This window comes from Salmo salar, chromosome ssa24 (genome assembly GCF_905237065.1).
Source record: "Salmo salar chromosome ssa24, Ssal_v3.1, whole genome shotgun sequence".
Classification (NCBI taxonomy): domain Eukaryota; kingdom Metazoa; phylum Chordata; class Actinopteri; order Salmoniformes; family Salmonidae; genus Salmo; species Salmo salar.
In genome coordinates, this window is record NC_059465.1 from 42,265,447 (window position 1) to 42,286,343 (window position 20,897).

Genomic DNA, 20,897 nt, shown 5'->3' on the forward strand with positions numbered 1-20,897 from the left:
AGGTATTACCCTGTGTAAAGGTATTACCCTGTGTAAAGGTATTACCCTGTGTAAAGGTATTATCCTGTCTAAAGGTATTACCCTGTCTAAAGGTATTACCCTGTGTAAAGGTATTACCCTGTCTGAAGGTATTACCCTGTCTAAAGGTATTACCCTGTCTGAAGGTATTACCCTGTCTAAAGGTATTACCCTGTCTAAAGGTATTACCCTGTCTAAAGGTATTACCCTGTCTAAAGGTATTACCCTGTGTAAAGGTATAACCCTGTCTAAAGGTATTACCCTGTGTAAAGGTATTACCCTGTCTAAAGGTATAACCCTGTCTAAAGGTATTACCCTGTGTAAAGGCATTACCCTGTGTAAAGGTATAACCCCTGTCTAAAGGTATAACCCTGGCTAAAGGTCTTACCCTGTCTAAAGGCATTACCCTGTCTAAAGGTATTACCCTGTGTAAAGGTATTACCCTGTGTAAAGGTATAACCCTGTGTAAAGGTATTACCCTGTGTAAAGGTATTACCCTGTGTAAAGGTATAACCCTGTGTAAAGGTATTACCCTGTGTAAAGGCATTACCCTGTCTAAAGGTATTACCCTGTCTGAAGGTATTACACTGTGTAAAGGTATAACCCTGTCTAAAGGTATTTCCCTGTCTAAAGGTATTACCCTGTCTAAAGGTATAACCCTGTCTGAAGGCATTACCCTGTGTAAAGGTATTACCCTGTCTAAAGGTATAACCCTGTGTAAAGGTATTACCCTGTCTAAAGGTATTACCCTGTCTAAAGGTATTACCCTGTCTAAAGGTATTACCCTGTCTAAAGGTATTACCCTGTGTAAAGGTATAACCCTGTCTAAAGGTATTACCCTGTGTAAAGGTATTACCCTGTCTAAAGGTATAACCCTGTCTAAAGGTATTACCCTGTCTAAAGGTATTACCCTGTCTAAAGGTATTACCCTGTCTAAAGGTATTACCCTGTCCTGTCTAAAGGTATTACCCTGTCTAAAGGTATAACCCTGTCTAAAGGTATTACCCTGTCTAAAGGTATTACCCTGTCTAAAGGTATAACCCTGTCTAAAGGTATTACCCTGTCTAAAGGTATTACCCTGTCTAAAGGTATTACCCTGTCTAAAGGTATAACCCTGTCTAAAGGTATTACCCTGTCTAAAGGTATTACCCTGTCTAAAGGTATTATCCTGTCTAAAGGCATTACCCTGTCTAAAGGCATTACCCTGTCTAAAGGTATAACCCTGTCAAAAGGTATTACCCTGTCTAAAGGTATTACCCTGTCTAAAGGCATTACCCTGTCTAAAGGTATTACCCTGTCTAAAGGTATTACCCTGTCTAAAGGTATTACCCTGTCTAAAGGTATTACCCTGTCTAAAGGTATTACCCTGTGTAAAGGTATTACCCTGTCTAAAGGCATTACCCTGTCTGAAGGTATTACCCTATCTGAAGGTATTACCCTGTCTAAAGGCATTACCCTGTCTAAAGGTATTACCCTGTCTAAAGGTATTACCCTGTCCTGTCTAAAGGTATTACCCTGTCTAAAGGCATTACCCTGTCTGAAGGTATTACCCTGTCTGAAGGTATTACCCTGTCTAAAGGCATTACCCTGTCTGAAGATATTACCCTGTCTGAAGGTATTACCCTGTCTAAAGGTATAACCCTGTCTAAAGGTATTACCCTGTCTAAAGGTATTACCCTGTCTAAAGGTATAACCCTGTCTAAAGGTATTACCCTGTCTAAAGGTATTACCCTTGTCTAAAGGTATTACCCTGTCTGAAGGTATTACCCTGTCTAAAGGTATTACCCTGTCTAAAGGTATTACCCTGTCTAAAGGTATTACCCTGTGTAAAGGCATTACCCTGTGTAAAGGTATTACCCTGTGTAAAGGTATTACCCTGTCTAAAGGTATTACCCTGTGTAAAGGTATAACCCTGTCTAAAGGTATTACCCTGTGTAAAGGCATTACCCTGTGTAAAGGTATTACCCTGTGTAAAGGTATTACCCTGTCTAAAGGTATTACCCTGTCTAAAGGTATAACCCTGTCTAAAGGTATTACCCTGTGTAAAGGTATTACCCCTGTCCTGTGTAAAGGTATTACCCTGTGTAAAGGTATAACCCTGTCTAAAGGCATTACCCTGTGTAAAGGCATTACCCTGTGTAAAGGTATTACCCTGTCTAAAGGTATAACCCTGTCTAAAGGTATAACCCTTTCCTGTCTAAAGGTATAACCCTGTCCTGTCTAAAGGTATTACCCTGTGTAAAGGCATTTCCCTGTCTAAAGGTATAACCCTGTCTAAAGGTATTACCCTGTGTAAAGGTATTACCATGGGTAAAGGTATTACCCTGTGTAAAGGTATTACCCTGTGTAAAGGTATTACCCTGTCTAAAGGTATTACCCTGTCTAAAGGTATTACCCTGTGTAAAGGTATTACCCTGTCTGAAGGTATTACCCTGTCTAAAGGTATTACCCTGTCTGAAGGTATTACCCTGTCTAAAGGTATTACCCTGTCTAAAGGTATTACCCTGTCTAAAGGTATTACCCTGTCTAAAGGTATTACCCTGTGTAAAGGTATAACCCTGTCTAAAGGTATTACCCTGTGTAAAGGTATTACCCTGTCTAAAGGTATAACCCTGTCTAAAGGTATTACCCTGTGTAAAGGCATTACCCTGTGTAAAGGTATAACCCCTGTCTAAAGGTATTACCCTGGCTAAAGGTATTACCCTGTGTAAAGGTATTACCCTGTGTAAAGTAATAACCCTGTGTAAAGGTATTACCCTGTGTAAAGGTATTACCCTGTGTAAAGGTATAACCCTGTGTAAAGGTATTACCCTGTGTAAAGGCATTACCCTGTCTAAAGGTATTACCCTGTGTAAAGGCATTACCCTGTCTAAAGGTATTACCCTGTCTGAAGGTATTACCCTGTGTAAAGGTATAACCCTGTCTAAAGGTATTACCCTGTGTAAAGGTATAACCCTGTGTAAAGGTATTACCCTGTCTAAAGGTATTACCCTGTTTAAAGGTATAACCCTGTGTAAAGGTATTACCCTGTGTAAAGGTATTACCCTGTGTAAAGGTATTACCCTGTCTAAAGGTATTACCCTGTGTAAAGGTATAACCCTGTGTAAAGGTATTACCCTGTGTAAAGGTATTACCCTGTCTAAAGGTATTTCCCTGTCTAAAGGTATAACCCTGTCTGAAGGCATTACCCTGTGTAAAGGTATTACCCTGTCTAAAGGTATAACCCTGTCTAAAGGTATTACCCTGTCTAAAGGTATTACCCTGTCTAAAGGTATTACCCTGTCTAAAGGTATTACCCTGTCTGAAGGTATTACCCTGTCTAAAGGTATAACCCTGTCTAAAGGTATTACCCTGTCTGAAGGTATAACCCTGTCTAAAGGTATAACCCTGTCTAAATGTATTACCCTGTCTGAAGGTATTACCCTGTCTAAAGGTATTACCCTGTCTAAAGGTATAACCCTGTCTAAAGGTATTACCCTGTCTAAAGGTATTACCCTGGCTAAAGGTATTACCCTGTCTAAAGGTATAACCCTGTCTAAAGGTATTACCCTGTCTAAAGGTATTACCCTGTGTAAAGGTATAACCCTGTGTAAAGGTATAACCCTGTGTAAAGGTATAACCCTGTCTAAAGGCATTACCCTGTCTAAAGGCATTACCCTGTCTAAAGGTATAACCCTGTCTAAAGGTATTACCCTGTCTAAAGGTATAACCCTGTCTAAAGGTATAACCCTGTCTAAAGGCATTACCCTGTCTAAAGGCATTACCCTGTCTAAAGGCATTACCCTGTCTAAAGGTATTACCCTGTCTAAAGGTATTACCCTGTCTAAAGGTATTACCCTGTGTAAAGGCATTACCCTGTCTAAAGGTATAACCCTGTCTAAAGGTATTACCCTGTCTAAAGGTATTACCCTGTCTAAAGGTATTACCCTGTCTAAAGGCATTACCCTGTCTAAAGGCATTACCCTGTCTAAAGGTATAACCCTGTCTAAAGGTATTACCCTGTCTAAAGGTATTACCCTGTCTAAAGGTATTACCCTGTCTAAAGGTATTACCCTGTCTAAAGGTATTACCCTGTCTAAAGGTATAACCCTGTCTAAAGGTATTACCCTGTCTAAAGGTATTACCCTGTCTAAAGGTATAACCCTGTCTAAAGGTATTACCCTGTCTAAAGGTATTACCCTGTCTAAAGGTATTACCCTGTCTAAAGGTATTACCCTGTCTAAAGGTATAACCCTGTCTAAAGGTATTACCCTGTCTAAAGGTATTACCCTGTCTAAAGGTATTATCCTGTCTAAAGGCATTACCCTGTCTAAAGGCATTACCCTGTCTAAAGGTATAAAGGTATTACCCTGTGTAAAGGCATTACCCTGTCTAAAGGTATAACCCTGTCTAAAGGTATTACCCTGTCTAAAGGTATTACCCTGTCTAAAGGCATTACCCTGTCTAAAGGTATTACCCTGTCTAAAGGTATTACCCTGTCTAAAGGTATTACCCTGTCTAAATGTATTACCCTGTCTAAAGGTATTACCCTGTCCTGTCTAAAGGTATTACCCTGTCTAAAGGTATAACCCTGTCTAAAGGTATTACCCTGTCTAAAGGTATTACCCTGTCTAAAGGTATAACCCTGTCTAAAGGTATTACCCTGTCTAAAGGTATTACCCTGTCTAAAGGTATTACCCTGTCTAAAGGTATTACCCTGTCTGAAGGTATAACCCTGTCTAAAGGTATTACCCTGTCTAAAGGTATTATCCTGTCTAAAGGCATTACCCTGTCTAAAGGCATTACCCTGTCTAAAGGTATAACCCTGTCAAAAGGTATTACCCTGTCTAAAGGTATTACCCTGTCTAAAGGCATTACCCTGTCTAAAGGTATTACCCTGTCTAAAGGTATTACCCTGTCCTGTCTAAAGGTATTACCCTGTCTAAAGGTATTACCCTGTGTAAAGGTATTACCCTGTCTAAAGGCATTACCCTGTCTGAAGGTATTACCCTGTCTGAAGGTATTACCCTGTCTAAAGGCATTACCCTGTCTAAAGGTATTACCCTGTCTAAAGGTATTACCCTGTCCTGTCTAAAGGTATTACCCTGTCTGAAGGTATTACCCTGTCTGAAGGTATTACCCTGTCTAAAGGCATTACCCTGTCTGAAGGTATTACCCTGTCTGAAGGTATTACCCTGTCTAAAGGTATAACCCTGTCTAAAGGTATTACCCTGTCTAAAGGTATTACCCTGTCTAAAGGTATAACCCTGTCTAAAGGTATTACCCTGTCTAAAGGTATAACCCTGTCTAAAGGTATAACCCTGTCTAAAGGTATTACCCTGTCTAAAGGTATAACCCTGTCTAAAGGTATAACCCTGTCTAAAGGCATTACCCTGTCTAAAGGTATTATCCTGTCTAAAGGCATTACCCTGTCTAAAGGCATTACCCTGTCTAAAGGTATAACCCTGTCAAAAGGTATTACCCTGTCTAAAGGTATTACCCTGTCTAAAGGCATTACCCTGTCTAAAGGTATTACCCTGTCTAAAGGTATTACCCTGTCTAAAGGTATTACCCTGTCTAAAGGTATTACCCTGTCCTGTCTAAAGGTATTACCCTGTCTAAAGGTATTACCCTGTGTAAAGGTATTACCCTGTCTAAAGGCATTACCCTGTCTGAAGGTATTACCCTGTCTGAAGGTATTACCCTGTCTAAAGGCATTACCCTGTCTAAAGGTATTACCCTGTCTAAAGGTATTACCCTGTCCTGTCTAAAGGTATTACCCTGTCTAAAGGCATTACCCTGTCTGAAGGTATTACCCTGTCTGAAGGTATTACCCTGTCTAAAGGCATTACCCTGTCTGAAGGTATTACCCTGTCTGAAGGTATTACCCTGTCTAAAGGTATTACCCTGTCTAAAGGTATAACCCTGTCTAAAGGTATAACCCTGTCTAAAGGCATTACCCTGTCTAAAGGTATTATCCTGTCTAAAGGCATTACCCTGTCTAAAGGCATTACCCTGTCTAAAGGTATAACCCTGTCAAAAGGTATTACCCTGTCTAAAGGCATTACCCTGTCTAAAGGTATTACCCTGTCTAAAGGTATTACCCTGTCTAAAGGTATTACCCTGTCTAAAGGTATTACCCTGTCCTGTCTAAAGGTATTACCCTGTCTAAAGGTATTACCCTGTGTAAAGGTATTACCCTGTCTAAAGGCATTACCCTGTCTGAAGGTATTACCCTGTCTGAAGGTATTACCCTGTCCTGTCTAAAGGTATTACCCTGTCTAAAGGCATTACCCTGTCTGAAGGTATTACCCTGTCTGAAGGTATTACCCTGTGTAAAGGCATTACCCTGTCTGAAGGTATTACCCTGTCTGAAGCTATTACCCTGTCCTGTCTAAAGGTATTACCCTGTCTAAAGGCATTACCCTGTCTGAAGGTATTACCCTGTCAAAAGGTATTACCCTGTCTAAAGGTATTACCCTGTCTAAAGGCATTACCCTGTCTAAAGGTATTACCCTGTCTAAAGGTATTACCCTGTCTAAAGGTATTACCCTGTCCTGTCTAAAGGTATTACCCTGTCTAAAGGTATTACCCTGTGTAAAGGTATTACCCTGTCTAAAGGCATTACCCTGTCTGAAGGTATTACCCTGTCTGAAGGTATTACCCTGTCCTGTCTAAAGGTATTACCCTGTCTAAAGGCATTACCCTGTCTGAAGGTATTACCCTGTCTGAAGGTATTACCCTGTCTAAAGGCATTACCCTGTCTGAAGGTATTACCCTGTCTGAAGGTATAACCCTGTCTAAAGGTATAACCCTGTCTAAAGGTATTACCCTGTCTAAAGGTATTACCCTGTCTAAAGGTATAACCCTGTCTAAAGGCATTACCCTGTCTGAAGGTATTACCCTGTGTAAAGGTATAACCCTGTCTAAAGGTATTACCCTGTCTAAAGGTATTACCCTGTGTAAAGGTATAACCCTGTCTAAAGGTATTACCCTGTCTAAAGGTATTACCCTGTCTAAAGGTATTACCCTGTCTAAAGGTATAACCCTGTCTAAAGGTATTACCCTGTCTAAAGGTATTACCCTGTCTAAAGGTATTACCCTGTCTAAAGGTATTACCCTGTCTAAAGGTATTACCCTGTCTATAGGTATTACCCTGTCTAAAGGTATTACCCTGTCTAAAGGTATAACCCTGTCTAAAGGTATTACCCTGTCTAAAGGTATTACCCTGTCTATAGGTATTACCCTGTCTAAAGTTATTACCCTGTCTAAAGGTATTACCCTGTCTAAAGGTATTACCCTGTCTATAGGTATTACCCTGTCTAAAGGTATTACCCTGTCTAAAGGTATTACCCTGTCTAAAGGTATTACCCTGTCTAAAGGTATAACCCTGTCTAAAGGTATAACCCTGTCTAAAGGTATTACCCTGTCTAAAGGTATTACCCTGTCTAAAGGTATAACCCTGTCTAAAGGTATTACCCTGTCTAAAGGTATTACCCTGTCCTGTCTAATGACTTTCAGATGTTTTCATCCCTCAAGTGGTGTTTCGTGAAACCTTCTCTCTGATTAGGTTCTGGAGGATTATCTACTAAATCAACACTCATCTATTAAATGTGACATTATGTCACTGAGTCATTTCTTGATTATTTGCCCTTTTATTGAGCTGTGTGGCGTCACGTCAAATCAACGTGGTGAATATTAAAGGGTGAAATAATTTAGAGGAACATAGCATATTAACACGCTGTAGTATATTCTACCTATGTTCTGTAGTTTCACTATAATATCACTGCAATACTGTGCTTCATAACATCTTCATAAGCAGCTCGTAACATGTTTCATAAGCAATGCACTAAATATTCGCTAGTTCTATATTACTAGACGACAACACTTTTACCCTTTTTATTTAATTTGTCATTTCTTACATTTATCCTTCACCTGCATTTTACAGGACCGCAACTAGTCTAGCTTGAAGCAGAGTTAGATCCCATTACCTCTGTTACAGTCCTTCTACCATGTTACAGTCCTTCAGTCCTCCTACCCTGTTACAGTACCTCTACCCTGTTACAGTCCTTCTACCCTTTTACAGTCCTCCTACCCTGTTACAGTCCTTCTACCCAGTTGCAGTCCTCCTACCCTGTTACAGTCCTGCTACCCAGTTGCAGTCCTCCTACCCTGTTACAGTCCTGCTACCATGTTACAGTCCTTCTACCCAGTTACAGTCCTTCTACCCAGTTACAGTCCTTCTACCCAGTTACAGTCCTCCTACCCTGTTACAGTCCTTCTATCCAGTTACAGTCCTATTACCCTTTTACATTCGTTCTACCCAGTTACAGTCCTGCTACCCAGTTACAGTCCTCCTACCCTGTTACAGTTCTTCTACTCTGTTACAGTCCTCCTACCCTGTTACAGTCCTTCTACCCAGTTACAGTCCTTCAGTCCTTCTACCCTGTTACACTCCCTCTACCCTGTTACAGTCTTCTACTCTGTTACAGTCCTTCTACCCTGTTACAGTCCTTCTACCCTGTTACAGTCCTTCAGTCCTTCTACCCTGTTACAGTCCTTCTACCCTGTTACAGTCCTTCTACCCTGTTACAGTCCTTCTACCCTGTTACAGTCCCTCTACCCTGTTACACTCCCTCTACCCTGTTACAGTCCTCTACCCTGTTACAGTCCTTCAGTCCTTCTACCCTGTTACAGTCCTTCAGTCCTTCTACCCTGTTACACTCCCTCTACCCTGTTACAGTCCTTCTACCCTGTTTCAGTCCTTCTACCCTGTTACAGTCCTTCTACCCAGTTACAGTTATTCTACCCAGTTGCAGTCCTTCTACCCAGTTACAGTCCTTCTACCCTGTTACAGTCCTTCTACCATGTTACAGTCCTTCTACCCAGTTACAGTCCTTCTACCCAGTTACAGTCCTTCTACCCAGTTACAGTCCTCCTACCCTGTTACAGTCCTTCTACCCAGTTACAGTCCTTCTACCCTGTTACAGTCCTTCTACCCTGTTACAGTCCTTCTATCCAGTTACAGTCCTATTACCCTTTTACATTCTTTCTACCCAGTTACAGTCCTTCTACCCTGTTACAGTTCTTCTACTCTGTTACAGTCCTTCTACCCTGTTACAGTTCTTCTACTCTGTTACAGTCCTTCTACCCTGTTACAGTCCTTCTACCCTGTTACAGTCCTTCAGTCATGCTACCCTGTTACAGTCCCTCTACCCAGTTACAGTCCTTCTACCCTGTTACAATCCTTCTACCCTGTTACAGTCCTTCTACCCTGTTTCAGTCCTTCTACCCAGTTACAGTCCTTCTACCCTGTTACAGTCCTTCTACCCTGTTTCAGTCCCTCTACCCTGTTACAGTCCTTCTACCCAGTTACAGTTCCTCTACCCAGTTACAGTCCTTCTACCCTGTTACAGCCCCTCTACCCTGTTACAGTCCTTCAGTCCTTCTACCCAGTTACTGTCCTTCTACCCTGTTACAGTCCATCTACCCTGTTACAGTCCTTCAGTTTTACTACCCTGTTACAGTCCCTCTACCCTGTTACAGTCCTTCTACCCTGTTACAGTCCTTCTACCCAGTTACAGTCCTTTTGCCTTGTTACAATCCTTCTACCCAGTCACAGTCCCTCTACCCTGTTACAGTCCTTCTACCCTGTTACATTCCTTCTACCATGTTACAGTCCTTCAGTCCTTCTACCCTGTTACAGTCCTTCTACCCAGTCACAGTCCCTCTACCCTGTTACAGTCCTTCTACCCTGTTACAGTCCTTCAGTCCCTCTACCCTGTTACAGTCCTTCTACCCTGTTACAGTCCTTCAGTCCTTCTACCCTGTTACAGTCCTTCTACCCTGTTACAGTCCTTCTACCTTGTTACAGAGCTTCTAACCAGTTACAGTCCTTCTACCCAGTTGCAGTCCTTCTACCCTGTTACAGTCCTTCTACCCAGTTACAGTCCTTCTACCCAGTTACAGACCTTCTACCCTGTTACAGTCCTGCTACCTTGTTACAGTCCTTCTACCCAGTTACAGTCTTTACAAAATAATATTTCTTATATCCAGTATGCTGAATCTTGCTGATGATTAAGGTTTGATGTGATGATTCAAAATGGCCTCCTCTTCTTCCAGGTGTCCAGTGAAAGTTCTCCAGATAAGCTGAGTGATGCTCAGACCTTCACCATCGGAGTGATGCCTGAACTCCCAGGGTTCCCCCAGCTAGCACCCGCCTGTGACCTACAGATAACTGTAAGGGAGAAACAGGACTAGGGGAAAACAGGCACTGTCTCACTGTGGCATAGGCACCAATGATGTAAATGTTTATGTGTGTGTGTGTGTGTGGGTGTGTGTGTGTGTGTGTGTGTGTGTGTGTGTGTGTGTGTGTGTGTGTGTGTGTGTGTGTGTGTGTGTGTGTGTGTGTGTGTGTGTGTGTGTGTGTGTGTGTGTGTGTGTGTGAGAGAGATCGGTAAATTCCTCCTGTTCGTCTCTAAGAGCATTCTGATGCGTATCTGAAATATCAGTGTGGTTTATCAGTGTTTGATGCCACGGCTTTATCTCTTGTATGGTAATGTGTGTGTCCTTCTTTCTGTTTGTGTGTGTGTGTGTGTGTGTGTGTGTGTGTGTGTGTGTGTGTGTGTGTGTGTGTGTGTGTGTGTGTGTGTGTGTGTGTCCATGCAGGCTCTGGAAGATCGTGTGACGGTGCTAACACCCACAGCTTTGTCTTTTGTGGACTCTGAGACGCCCAGTGAAAAGCTTGTCTACAACATCACCAAGCCCCTACCTCAGGGACAAGGTAATCTACACAAACACACACACACACACACACACACACACACACACACACACACACACACACACACACACACACACACACACACACACACACAGACACACACACACACAGCACACACACACACACACACACACACACACACACACACACACACACACACACACACACACACACACACACACACACACAGACAGACAGACAGACAGACAGACAGACAGACACACACACACACACACTTGCAAAAGTATTCACTCCCCTTGGCGTTTTTCCTATTTTGTTTCATTACAACCTGTAATTTAAATTGATTTTTATTTGGATTTCATTTAACCTCCCTGGGACGTTTGCGTCCCACCTAGTCAACAGCCAGTGGAATCGCGTGGGGCGAAATACAAATACCTCATAAATGCTATAACTTCAATTTCTCAAACATATGACTATTTTACACCATTTTAAAGACAAGACTCTCGTTAATCTAACCACACTGTCCGATTTCAAAAAGGCTTTACAGCGAAACATTAGATTATGTCAGGAGAGTACCTTGCTAAAAATAATCACACAGCCATTTTCAAAGCAAGCCAAAATGTCACAAAAACCAAAACCACAGCTAAATGCAGCACTAACCTTTGATGATCTTCATCAGATGACAACCCTAGGACATTATGTTATACAATACATTCATGTTTTGTTCAATCAAGTTCATATTTATATCAAAAACCAGCTTTTTACATTAGCATGTGATGTTCAGAACTAGCATACTACATACCCGCAAACTTCCGGTGAATTTACTTAATTACTCACGATTAACGTTCACAAAATACATAACAATTATTTTAAGAATTATAGATACAGAACTCCTTTATGCAATCGCTGTGTCAGATTTTAAAATAGCTTTTCGGCGAAAGCACATTTTGCAATATTCTGAGCAGATAGCCCGGCCATCACGGCTAGCTAATTTGACACCCACCAAGTTTGGCCCTCACCAAACTAAGATTTAATATAAGAAAAATTGGATTACCTTTGCTGTTCTTTGACAGAATGCACTGCCAGGACTTCTACTTCAACAACAAATGTTGTTTTGGTTTGAAATAATCCATAGTTATATTGAAATAGCTCCGTTTTGTTTGTGCGTTCAGGTAACTATCCGAAGGGTGACGCGCGAGCGCATTTCGTGACAAAACATTTCAAAATATTCCATTACCGTATTCGAAGCGATAATATTCGTTCAAAGAGAGAAAGAAAAACATGTAGAATTCACATGAACGCGCATCTCCAGTGTCACTGTTCTCAGCCTGACCAGTAACAAAATCTCCTGCTGTTTTTCGCCCAGAGACTGGAGAGACGTCATTCCACTTTCTGGCGCCTTCTGAGAGCCAATGGAAGCCTTAGAAAATGTCACGTTACAGCAGAGATGCTGTATTTTTGATAGAGATGCCACAGAAGGTGTCACGCTTGTCGTCGTAGAGAGAATGGGACCAAGGCGCAGCGGGTTTCGTGCTCAACATATTTATTTATAAAATAATGCGAACACCACGGAAGAAAACAATAAACAAACTAGCGTCATGAAACAGTGAAAGCAGGCTCAACAAAAAGCAGTGCTCTCAAACAACTACCCACGAAAAACAAAGACAAACACACCCTACTATATAGGACTCCCAATCAAAGGCAACTCAATACACCTGCCTTCAATTGAGAGTCCAACCCCAATCAACTAGACATAGAAACACAGACATAGACCAGTGACAAACCCCACAATACATACATCAACTGCCCTCTGCCATGTCCTGACCAAACTACAATAACCAAATATACTCTATACTGGTCAGGACGTGACAGAAGGAGAACAAATTGTCAGACAGGGCACTTCCTGTATGGAATCTTCTCAGGTTTTGGCCTGCCATATGAGTTCTGTTATACTCACAGACACCATTCAAACAGTTTTAGAAACTTTAGAGTGTTTTCTATCCAAATATACTAATTATATGCATATTCTCATTTCTGGGCAAGAGTAGTAACCAGTTTAAATCAGGTACGTTTTTTATCCGTCCATGCAAATACTGCCCCCTAGCCCCAACAGGTTAATGGACATACACAAAATAGTCCAAATTGGTGAAGTGAAATGAAAAAAATAATGGAAAAGTGGTGCATGCCTACTGTATGTATTCACCCCCGTTGCTATCAAGCCCCTAAATAAGATCTGGTGCCACCAATTACCTTCAGAAGTCACATAATCAGTTAAATAAAGTCCACCTGTGTGCAATCTAAGTGTCACATGATCTGTCACATGATCTCAGTATATATACACCTGTTCTGAAAGGCCCCAGAGTCCTCAACACCACCAAGCAAACGGCACTATGAAGACCAAGGAGCTCGCCAAACAGATCAGGGACAAAGTTGTGGAGAAGTACAGATCAGGGTTGGGTTATAAAAAAAATTGAAACTTTGAACATCCCACGGACCACCATTAAATCCATTATTAATAAATGGAAAGAATATGGCACCACAACAAATCTGCCAAGAGAGGGCCACCCACCAAAACTCACGGACCAGGCAAGGAGGGCATTAATCAGAGAGGAAACAAAGAGACCAAAGATAACCCTGAAGGAGCTGCAAAGCTCCACAGCGGAGATTGGAGTATCTGTCTATATGACCACTTTAAGTCGTACACTCCACAGAGCTGGGCTTTACGGAAGAGTGAACAGAAAAAAGCAATTTCTTAAAGAAAAAAAATAAGCAAACAGGTTTGGGAGACTCCCCAAACATATGGAAGAAGGTACTCTGGTCAGACTAAAATTTAGCTTTTTGGCCATCAAGGAAAACACTATGTCTGGCGCAAACCCAACACCTCTCATCACCGCGAGAACACCATCCCCACAGTGAAGCGTGGTGGCAGCATCATGCTGTGGGGATGTTTTCATCACCAAGGACTGGGAAACTGGTCAGAATTGAAGGAATGATGGATGACGCTTAATACAGGGAAATTCTTGAGGGAAACCTGTTTCAGTCTTCCAGAGATTTGAGTCTGGGACGGAGATTCACCTTCCTGCAGGAAAATGACCCTAAGCATACTGCTAAAGCAACACTCGAGTGGTTAAAGGGGAAACATTTAAATGTATTTGAATGGCCTAGTCAAAGCCCAGACCTCAATCCAATTGAGAACCTGTGGTATGACTTAAAGATTGCTGTACACCAGCGGAACCCATCCAACTTGAAGGAGCTGGAGCCATTTTGCCTTGAACAATGGGCAAAAATCCCAGTGGCTAGATGTGCCAAGCTTATAGAGACATACCCCATGAGACTTGCAGCTGTAATTGCTGCAAAAGATGGCTCTACAAAGTATTTACTTAGGGGGGTGAATAGTTATGCACGCTTAAGTTTTCAGTGTTTTTGTCTTATTTCTTGTTTTTTTTCACAATAAAAAATATTTTGCATCTTCAAAGTGGTAGACATGTTGTGTAAATCAAATGATACAAACCCTCCAAAAATCAATTTTAAATCCAGGTTGTAAGGCAACAAAATAGGAAAATTGCCAAGGAGGGTGAATACTTTCGCAAGCCACTGTACCAGTCCAAGCAGCACAGCTGGAAATCTGATTATAAAATAACCTTAAACCTAACCTTAGCCACTAAACCTTTACTTAAATCGATACCATAAAGCTATATTCTTTTTTCAGACAATTTTGACTTTGTAGCTTGTACACATATTAGGAAGCACCGAACACGGGATCCGTAATAAACAGACGTCCTGTGTAACCTCAGGTTCTGTGGAACATCGTGACAGACCGTACAACTCAGTGTCCTTCTTCACCCAAGCTGACGTCAATCAGGGCCGGATCCTGTACCGCCCTCCGCAGGCCCCCTCTCACCTCCAGGAGCTCTACCAGTACTCCTTCACTGGTGAGTAAACACACCAATGACTGTATATACGACAAAGCCATCGATCACGTGACACCATTCATTCCTATGTGAAGGCACATTGAAGCCAAATTAAGTCGGTTAAGATGGCGTCTCATGGAGACATACCATGCGCCGTTTGAACTATTCCAGGAAGTGACTTTGCAGGCTAGCTCAGTGCTGCCCCCTCTCATTGATCAGCTGAAGCTGAAGGCCAACCTGGGTACTGCAGGCTAGCTCAGTGCTGCCCCCTCTCATTGAACAACTGAAGTTGAAGGCCAACCTGGGTACTGCAGGCTAGCTCAGTGCTGCCCCCTCTCATTGATCAGCTGAATTTGAAGGCCAACCTGGGTACTGCAGGCTTCCATTAGTAACCTTGTAACAAGCTTCCATTAGCAACCTTATCTCCTCTGTGTGGTTTTATTTAAAATAATTGGTTCAAGGACATACAGTACATCAGTTGCATTGGAACCAATTATTGGTACTATGATTTAAAACATTTTTTTTATTATTATTTACACAAAGATTGCCGTTCTTCCATTCACTATAATGGCGGATCCTGTTTTCCATAAACAACGCCTGCAGTACCGCGGTTGGCCTTAAACTACCGTGGCTTCAATGAGAGGGGGCAATCGTTCTCTTCTGGTACACACACACACCCACACACACACACACACACACACACACACACACACACACACACACACACACACACACACACACACACATACACACACACACGTACGCTGCCGAGCATGTGGTTAGATCCCCCCCCTCCCATTTAAACAAACTCTGACCCCAGTCTCTTACATTAACACAGCATTAAACGTAAGCCAGTCGCACTCAGTCACGCTGTCGTTAACGGGCTGTAAGTGCAACTGGGTAACCATGGCGATCCTTTGTTCATTTTTATGTTTAGATTTCACAAAGCTCACAATGTTCACACAGCTCACTGGAATGAGGCCACAGCCTCATAAGGCTATAGGGAGGTTGGATTGTAGGTAGAACTGCTCTGTAAATATCTCTGAGGGAAAACAACTGAAGGACCTGGCCAAACGCTCTACCCAGGTAGCTACCTGCGTTTCAGGGACCTGGCCCAACGCTCTACCCAGGAGGCTACCTGCGTTTCAGGGACCTGGCCAAACGCTCTACCCAGGAGGCTACCTGCGTTTCAGGGACCTGGCCAAACGCTCTACCCAGGTGGCTACCTGCGTTTCAGGGACCTGGCCAAACGCTCTACCCAGGAGGCTACCTGCGTTTCAGGGACCTGGCCAAACGCTCTACCCAGGTAGCTACCTGCGTTTCAGGGACCTGGCCCAACGCTCTACCCAGGAGGCTACCTGCGTTTCAGGGACCTGGCCAAACGCTCTACCCAGGAGGCTACCTGCGTTTCAGGGACCTGGCCAAACGCTCTACCCAGGAGGCTACCTGCGTTTCAGGGACCTGGCCAAACGCTCTACCCAGGAGGCTACCTGCGTTTCAGGGACCTGGCCAAACGCTCTACCCAGGAGGCTACCTGCGTTTCAGGGACCTGGCCAAACGCTCTACCCAGGAGGCTACCTGCGTTTCAGGGACCTGGCCAAACGCTCTACCCAGGAGGCTACCTGCGTTTCAGGGACCTGGCCCAACGCTCTACCCAGGAGGCTACCTGCGTTTCAGGGACCTGGCCAAACGCTCTACCCAGGAGGCTACCTGCGTTTCAGGGACCTGGCCAAACGCTCTACCCAGGAGGCTACCTGCGTTTCAGGGACCTGGCCCAACGCTCTACCCAGGAGGCTACCTGCGTTTCAGGGACCTGGCCAAACGCTCTACCCAGGAGGCTACCTGCGTTTCAGGGACCTGGCCAAACGCTCTACCCAGGAGGCTACCTGCGTTTCAGGGACCTGGCCAAACGCTCTACCCAGGAGGCTACCTGCGTTTCAGGGACCTGGCCCAACGCTCTACCCAGGAGGCTACCTGCGTTTCAGGGACCTGGCCCAACGCTCTACCCAGGAGGCTACCTGCGTTTCAGGGACCTGGCCAAACGCTCTACCCAGGAGGCTACCTGCGTTTCAGGGACCAGGCCCAACGCTCTACCCAGGAGGCTACCTGCGTTTCAGGGACCTGGCCAAACGCTCTACCCAGGAGGCTACCTGCGTTTCAGGGACCTGGCCCAACGCTCTACCCAGGAGGCTACCTGCGTTTCAGGGACCTGGCCAAACGCTCTACCCAGGAGGCTACCTGCGTTTCAGGGACCTGGCCAAACGCTCTACCCAGGAGGCTACCTGCGTTTCAGGGACCTGGCCAAACGCTCTACCCAGGAGGCTACCTGCGTTTCAGGGACCTGGCCCAACGCTCTACCCAGGAGGCTACCTGCGTTTCAGGGACCTGGCCCAACGCACTACCCAGGAGGCTACCTGCGTTTCAGGGACCTGGCCCAACGCTCTACCCAGGAGGCTACCTGCGTTTCAGGGACCTGGCCAAACGCTCTACCCAGGAGGCTACCTGCGTTTCAGGGACCAGGCCCAACGCTCTACCCAGGAGGCTACCTGCGTTTCAGGGACCTGGCCAAACGCTCTACCCAGGAGGCTACCTGCGTTTCAGGGACCTGGCCAAACGCTCTACCCAGGAGGCTACCTGCGTTTCAGGGACCTTGCCAAATGCTCTACCCAGGAGGCTACCTGCGTTTCAGGGACCAGGCCCAACGCTCTACCCAGGAGGCTACCTGCGTTTCAGGGACCTGGCCCAACGCACTACCCAGGAGGCTACCTGCGTTTCAGGGACCTGGCCCAACGCTCTACCCAGGAGGCTACCTGCGTTTCAGGGACCTGGCCCAAACGCTCTACCCAGGAGGCTACCTGCGTTTCAGGGACCTGGCCCAACGCTCTACCCAGGAGGCTACCTGCGTTTCAGGGACCTGGCCCAACGCACTACCCAGGAGGCTACCTGCGTTTCAGGGACCTGGCCCAACGCTCTACCCAGGAGGCTACCTGCGTTTCAGGGACCTGGCCCAACGCTCTACCCAGGAGGCTACCTGCGTTTCAGGGACCTGGCCCAACGTTCTACCCAGGAGGCTACCTGCATTTCAGGGACCTGGCCCAACGCTCTACCCAGGAGGCTACCTGCATTTCAGGGACCTGGCCAAACGCTCTACCCAGGAGGCTACCTGCGTTTTAGGGACCTGGCCCAACGCTCTACCCAGGAGGCTACCTGCGTTTCAGGGACCTGGCCAAACGCTCTACCCAGGAGGCTACCTGCGTTTCAGGGACCTGTCCCAACGCTCTACCCAGGAGGCTACCTGCGTTTCAGGGACCTGGCCCAACGCTCTACCCAGGAGGCTACCTGCGTTTCAGGGACCTGGCCCAACGCTCTACCCAGGAGGCTACCTGCGTTTCAGGGACCGAGATTATTTTTGGTTACTGGCCCAACGCTCTAACCAGGAGGCTGAATAAAGACTTGCTAAAGTGCCATAATTCAGCATTTTGACATGTCCCTTCTAGGAAGATTTTAACCCACTTAATCCCAAAATGTATCCAAATTTGACCATCTTTATAAAGGCCCAATTATTTTTGCTGCTTTGACAAAGTCATTTCTGAAGATTATTATTTATGTTAATGTAATTAATGACGCATTTACGTTTGTCCCTCATTTTAAGGTAAACCCAGTTATGCAAAACATATTTACCCCTTTAACAGTGAAATGATTCACAGCAGATGACATGGTTTGGGTCTTCTGAACAGCACGGTGGAAAAGGAAGTCAGTCTTCTCACAACCCTGTTCTCTCAATTCATGTTAGGAAACTTGAATTTGATTAAACGTTCATTATGTGTGGAACATTATGTATGTGTAATTCCTAATTTCTTGAACACCATGAGGCCCCTCCATGCTCTTCGCCACATGAGGAGTAATGGCTGATCTTCACCTAAAACCTCAACCCTGTTATCGTCAACCCTGTTACTGTCCACCCTGTTACTGTCACCCTGTTACTGTCACCCTGTTACTGTCACCCTGTTACTGTCAACCCTGTTGTCCTCAACCCTGTTACTGTCAACCCTGTTACTGTCAACCCTGTTACTGTCAACCCTGTTATCGTCAACCCTGTTACTGTCAACCCTGTTATAGTCAACCCTGTTATAGTCAACCCTGTTATCGTCAACCCTGTTACTGTCAACCCTGTTAATGTCAACCCTGTTATCGTCAACCCTGTTATCGTCAGCCCTGTTATCGTCAACCCTGTTAGAGGCCCAATTAACTTCATCAGTTTGATATTATATGTGAGTTTATTTGTACAAGGGATACTTAAACAATAAGAAAATGTTGGATTTTTCGCAAACATGCTTTTAAGTAATAGTTAAGTAATAGTTAAGTGTCCGTCAACAGGGTTGACAGACAGTGTGGTACAAATCCAGATACAATGCTCTTAATTCATAGGATTTTAATGCCTGAGATGGGGAAAAGGGTATTCCCGTAGGCTAAACATATCCTCCATACAATTGAATGTTGAAAGAACAGATATTTTAAAGTACATTTTTGTTTAAATTTGCATGTCCAAAAGGAACGACCCAGATATTTGCTTTAACTTTATTTCCATTTATGCTCTATTTTTCCTGGTAACTGTAACTTAGTTTAGTAACTTAGATTGACCATCTCTGTGTGTTTTTGGTACAGCAGCAGATGGACGGAAGCTAACAGTGTTAAATAACCGTGTATTGTTTCCTCTAGGTCCCCCAAAATCGCTGAATATCTATTTCACAGGTATATATTATACTACCTCTATGGCTGTGGCTTAGAGAGGAGGGCAATCATACCCTTTCTCTCCTTCTCCTCTCCTCCTCCTCCTTCTCCTGCTCCTCTCCTCCTTCTCCTGCTCCTCTCCTCCTTCTCCTGCTCCTCCTCTTCCTCTCCTCCTCCTTCTCTTCCTCCTCCTCTTCTCCTCCTGCTCCTCCCCTCCTCCTGCTCCTCTCCTCATCCTCCTCCTCATCCTCCTCCTCCTCCTCTCGCTCCTCTCGCTCCTCTCCTCCTCCTGTTCCTTTCCTTCTGTTCCTCTCCTCCTCCTCTTACTCCTCTCGTCCTCCTCCTCCACCTGCTCCTCTCGTCCTCTCCTCTTCCTCCTGCTCCTCTCCTCCTCCTCTTCCTCCTCCTCTCGTCCTCCTCCTCCACCTGCTCCTCTCGTCCTCTCCTCTTCCTCCTGCTCCTCTCCTCCTCCTCTTCCTCCTCCTCTCGTCCTCCTCCTCCACCTGCTCCTCTCGTCCTCTCCTCTTCCTTCTGCTCCTCTCCTCCTCCTCTTCCTCCTCTCGTCCTCCTGTTCCTCTCCTTCTCTTCCTCCTGCTCCTCTCCTCCTCTCACTCAATCATGATTGTTCTTTCCTCCACCATACCTTTATTTCATCCCCCATTCAGTCACTTCACTGATCCCACTTGAGTGGGCTCTCTCCTCAATCGTTCTGTAAAAAAAATTCAGTCAAGGTTGTTTATGGGTCTTATTTTTGTCTCTCACTCTATCGCTTGCGCTCTCGATCTCTCTACTCTCGTTCACTCCCCCACTCTCTCTCTCTCTCTCTCTTTCTCTCTCTCTCCTCATCCTCCTCCTCCTCTCGTCCTCCTGCTCCTCTCTTCCTCCTCCTCCTCTCCTCCTCCTCTCCTCTTCCTCCTCCTCCTCCCATCCTCCTCCTGCTCCTCTCCTCATCCTCTCATCCTCCTCTCATCATCCTCTCATCCTCCTCCTCCTGCTCCTCCTCCTCTCCTCTTCCTCCTGCTTCTCTCCTCCTCGTCCTCCTCTCCTTCTCCTCCTCTCCTCTTCCTCCTGCTCCTCTCCTCCTCCTCTCGTCCTCCTCCTCCATCTGCTCCTCTCGTCCTCTCCTCTTCCTCCTGCTCCTCTCCTCCTCCTCTTCCTCCTCTCCTCCTCCTGTTCCTCTCCTTCTCTTCCTCCTGCTCCTCTCCTCCTCTCACTCAATCATGATTGTTCTTTCCTCCACCATACCTTTATTTCATCCCCCATTCAGTCACTTCACTGATCCCACTTGAGTGGGCTCTCTCCTCAATCGTTCTGTAAAAAAAATTCAGTCAAGGTTGTTTATGGGTCTTATTTTTGTCTCTCACTCTATCGCTTGCGCTCTCGATCTCTCTACTCTCGTTCACTCCCCCACTCTCTCTCTCTCTCTCTCTCTTTCTCTCTCTCTCCTCATCCTCCTCCTCCTCTCGTCCTCCTGCTCCTCTCTTCCTCCTCCTCCTCTCCTCCTCCTCTCCTCT

General features: G+C 45.0%; 1 protein-coding gene across 1 annotated transcript in view; it reads left to right on the forward strand.

Annotated features, from left to right (window-relative positions):
- The window catches only part of LOC106585923 (extracellular matrix organizing protein FRAS1), a 345,785-nt gene that overhangs the window by 219,623 nt on the left and 105,265 nt on the right, over nucleotides 1-20,897 (forward strand). The window contains exons 33-35 of the mRNA XM_045706754.1: nucleotides 10,120-10,236; nucleotides 10,666-10,780; nucleotides 14,536-14,673. Of these exons, the coding sequence (XP_045562710.1) occupies nucleotides 10,120-10,236; nucleotides 10,666-10,780; nucleotides 14,536-14,673 (370 nt within the window). The remainder of the gene's footprint in view (nucleotides 1-10,119; nucleotides 10,237-10,665; nucleotides 10,781-14,535; nucleotides 14,674-20,897) is intronic.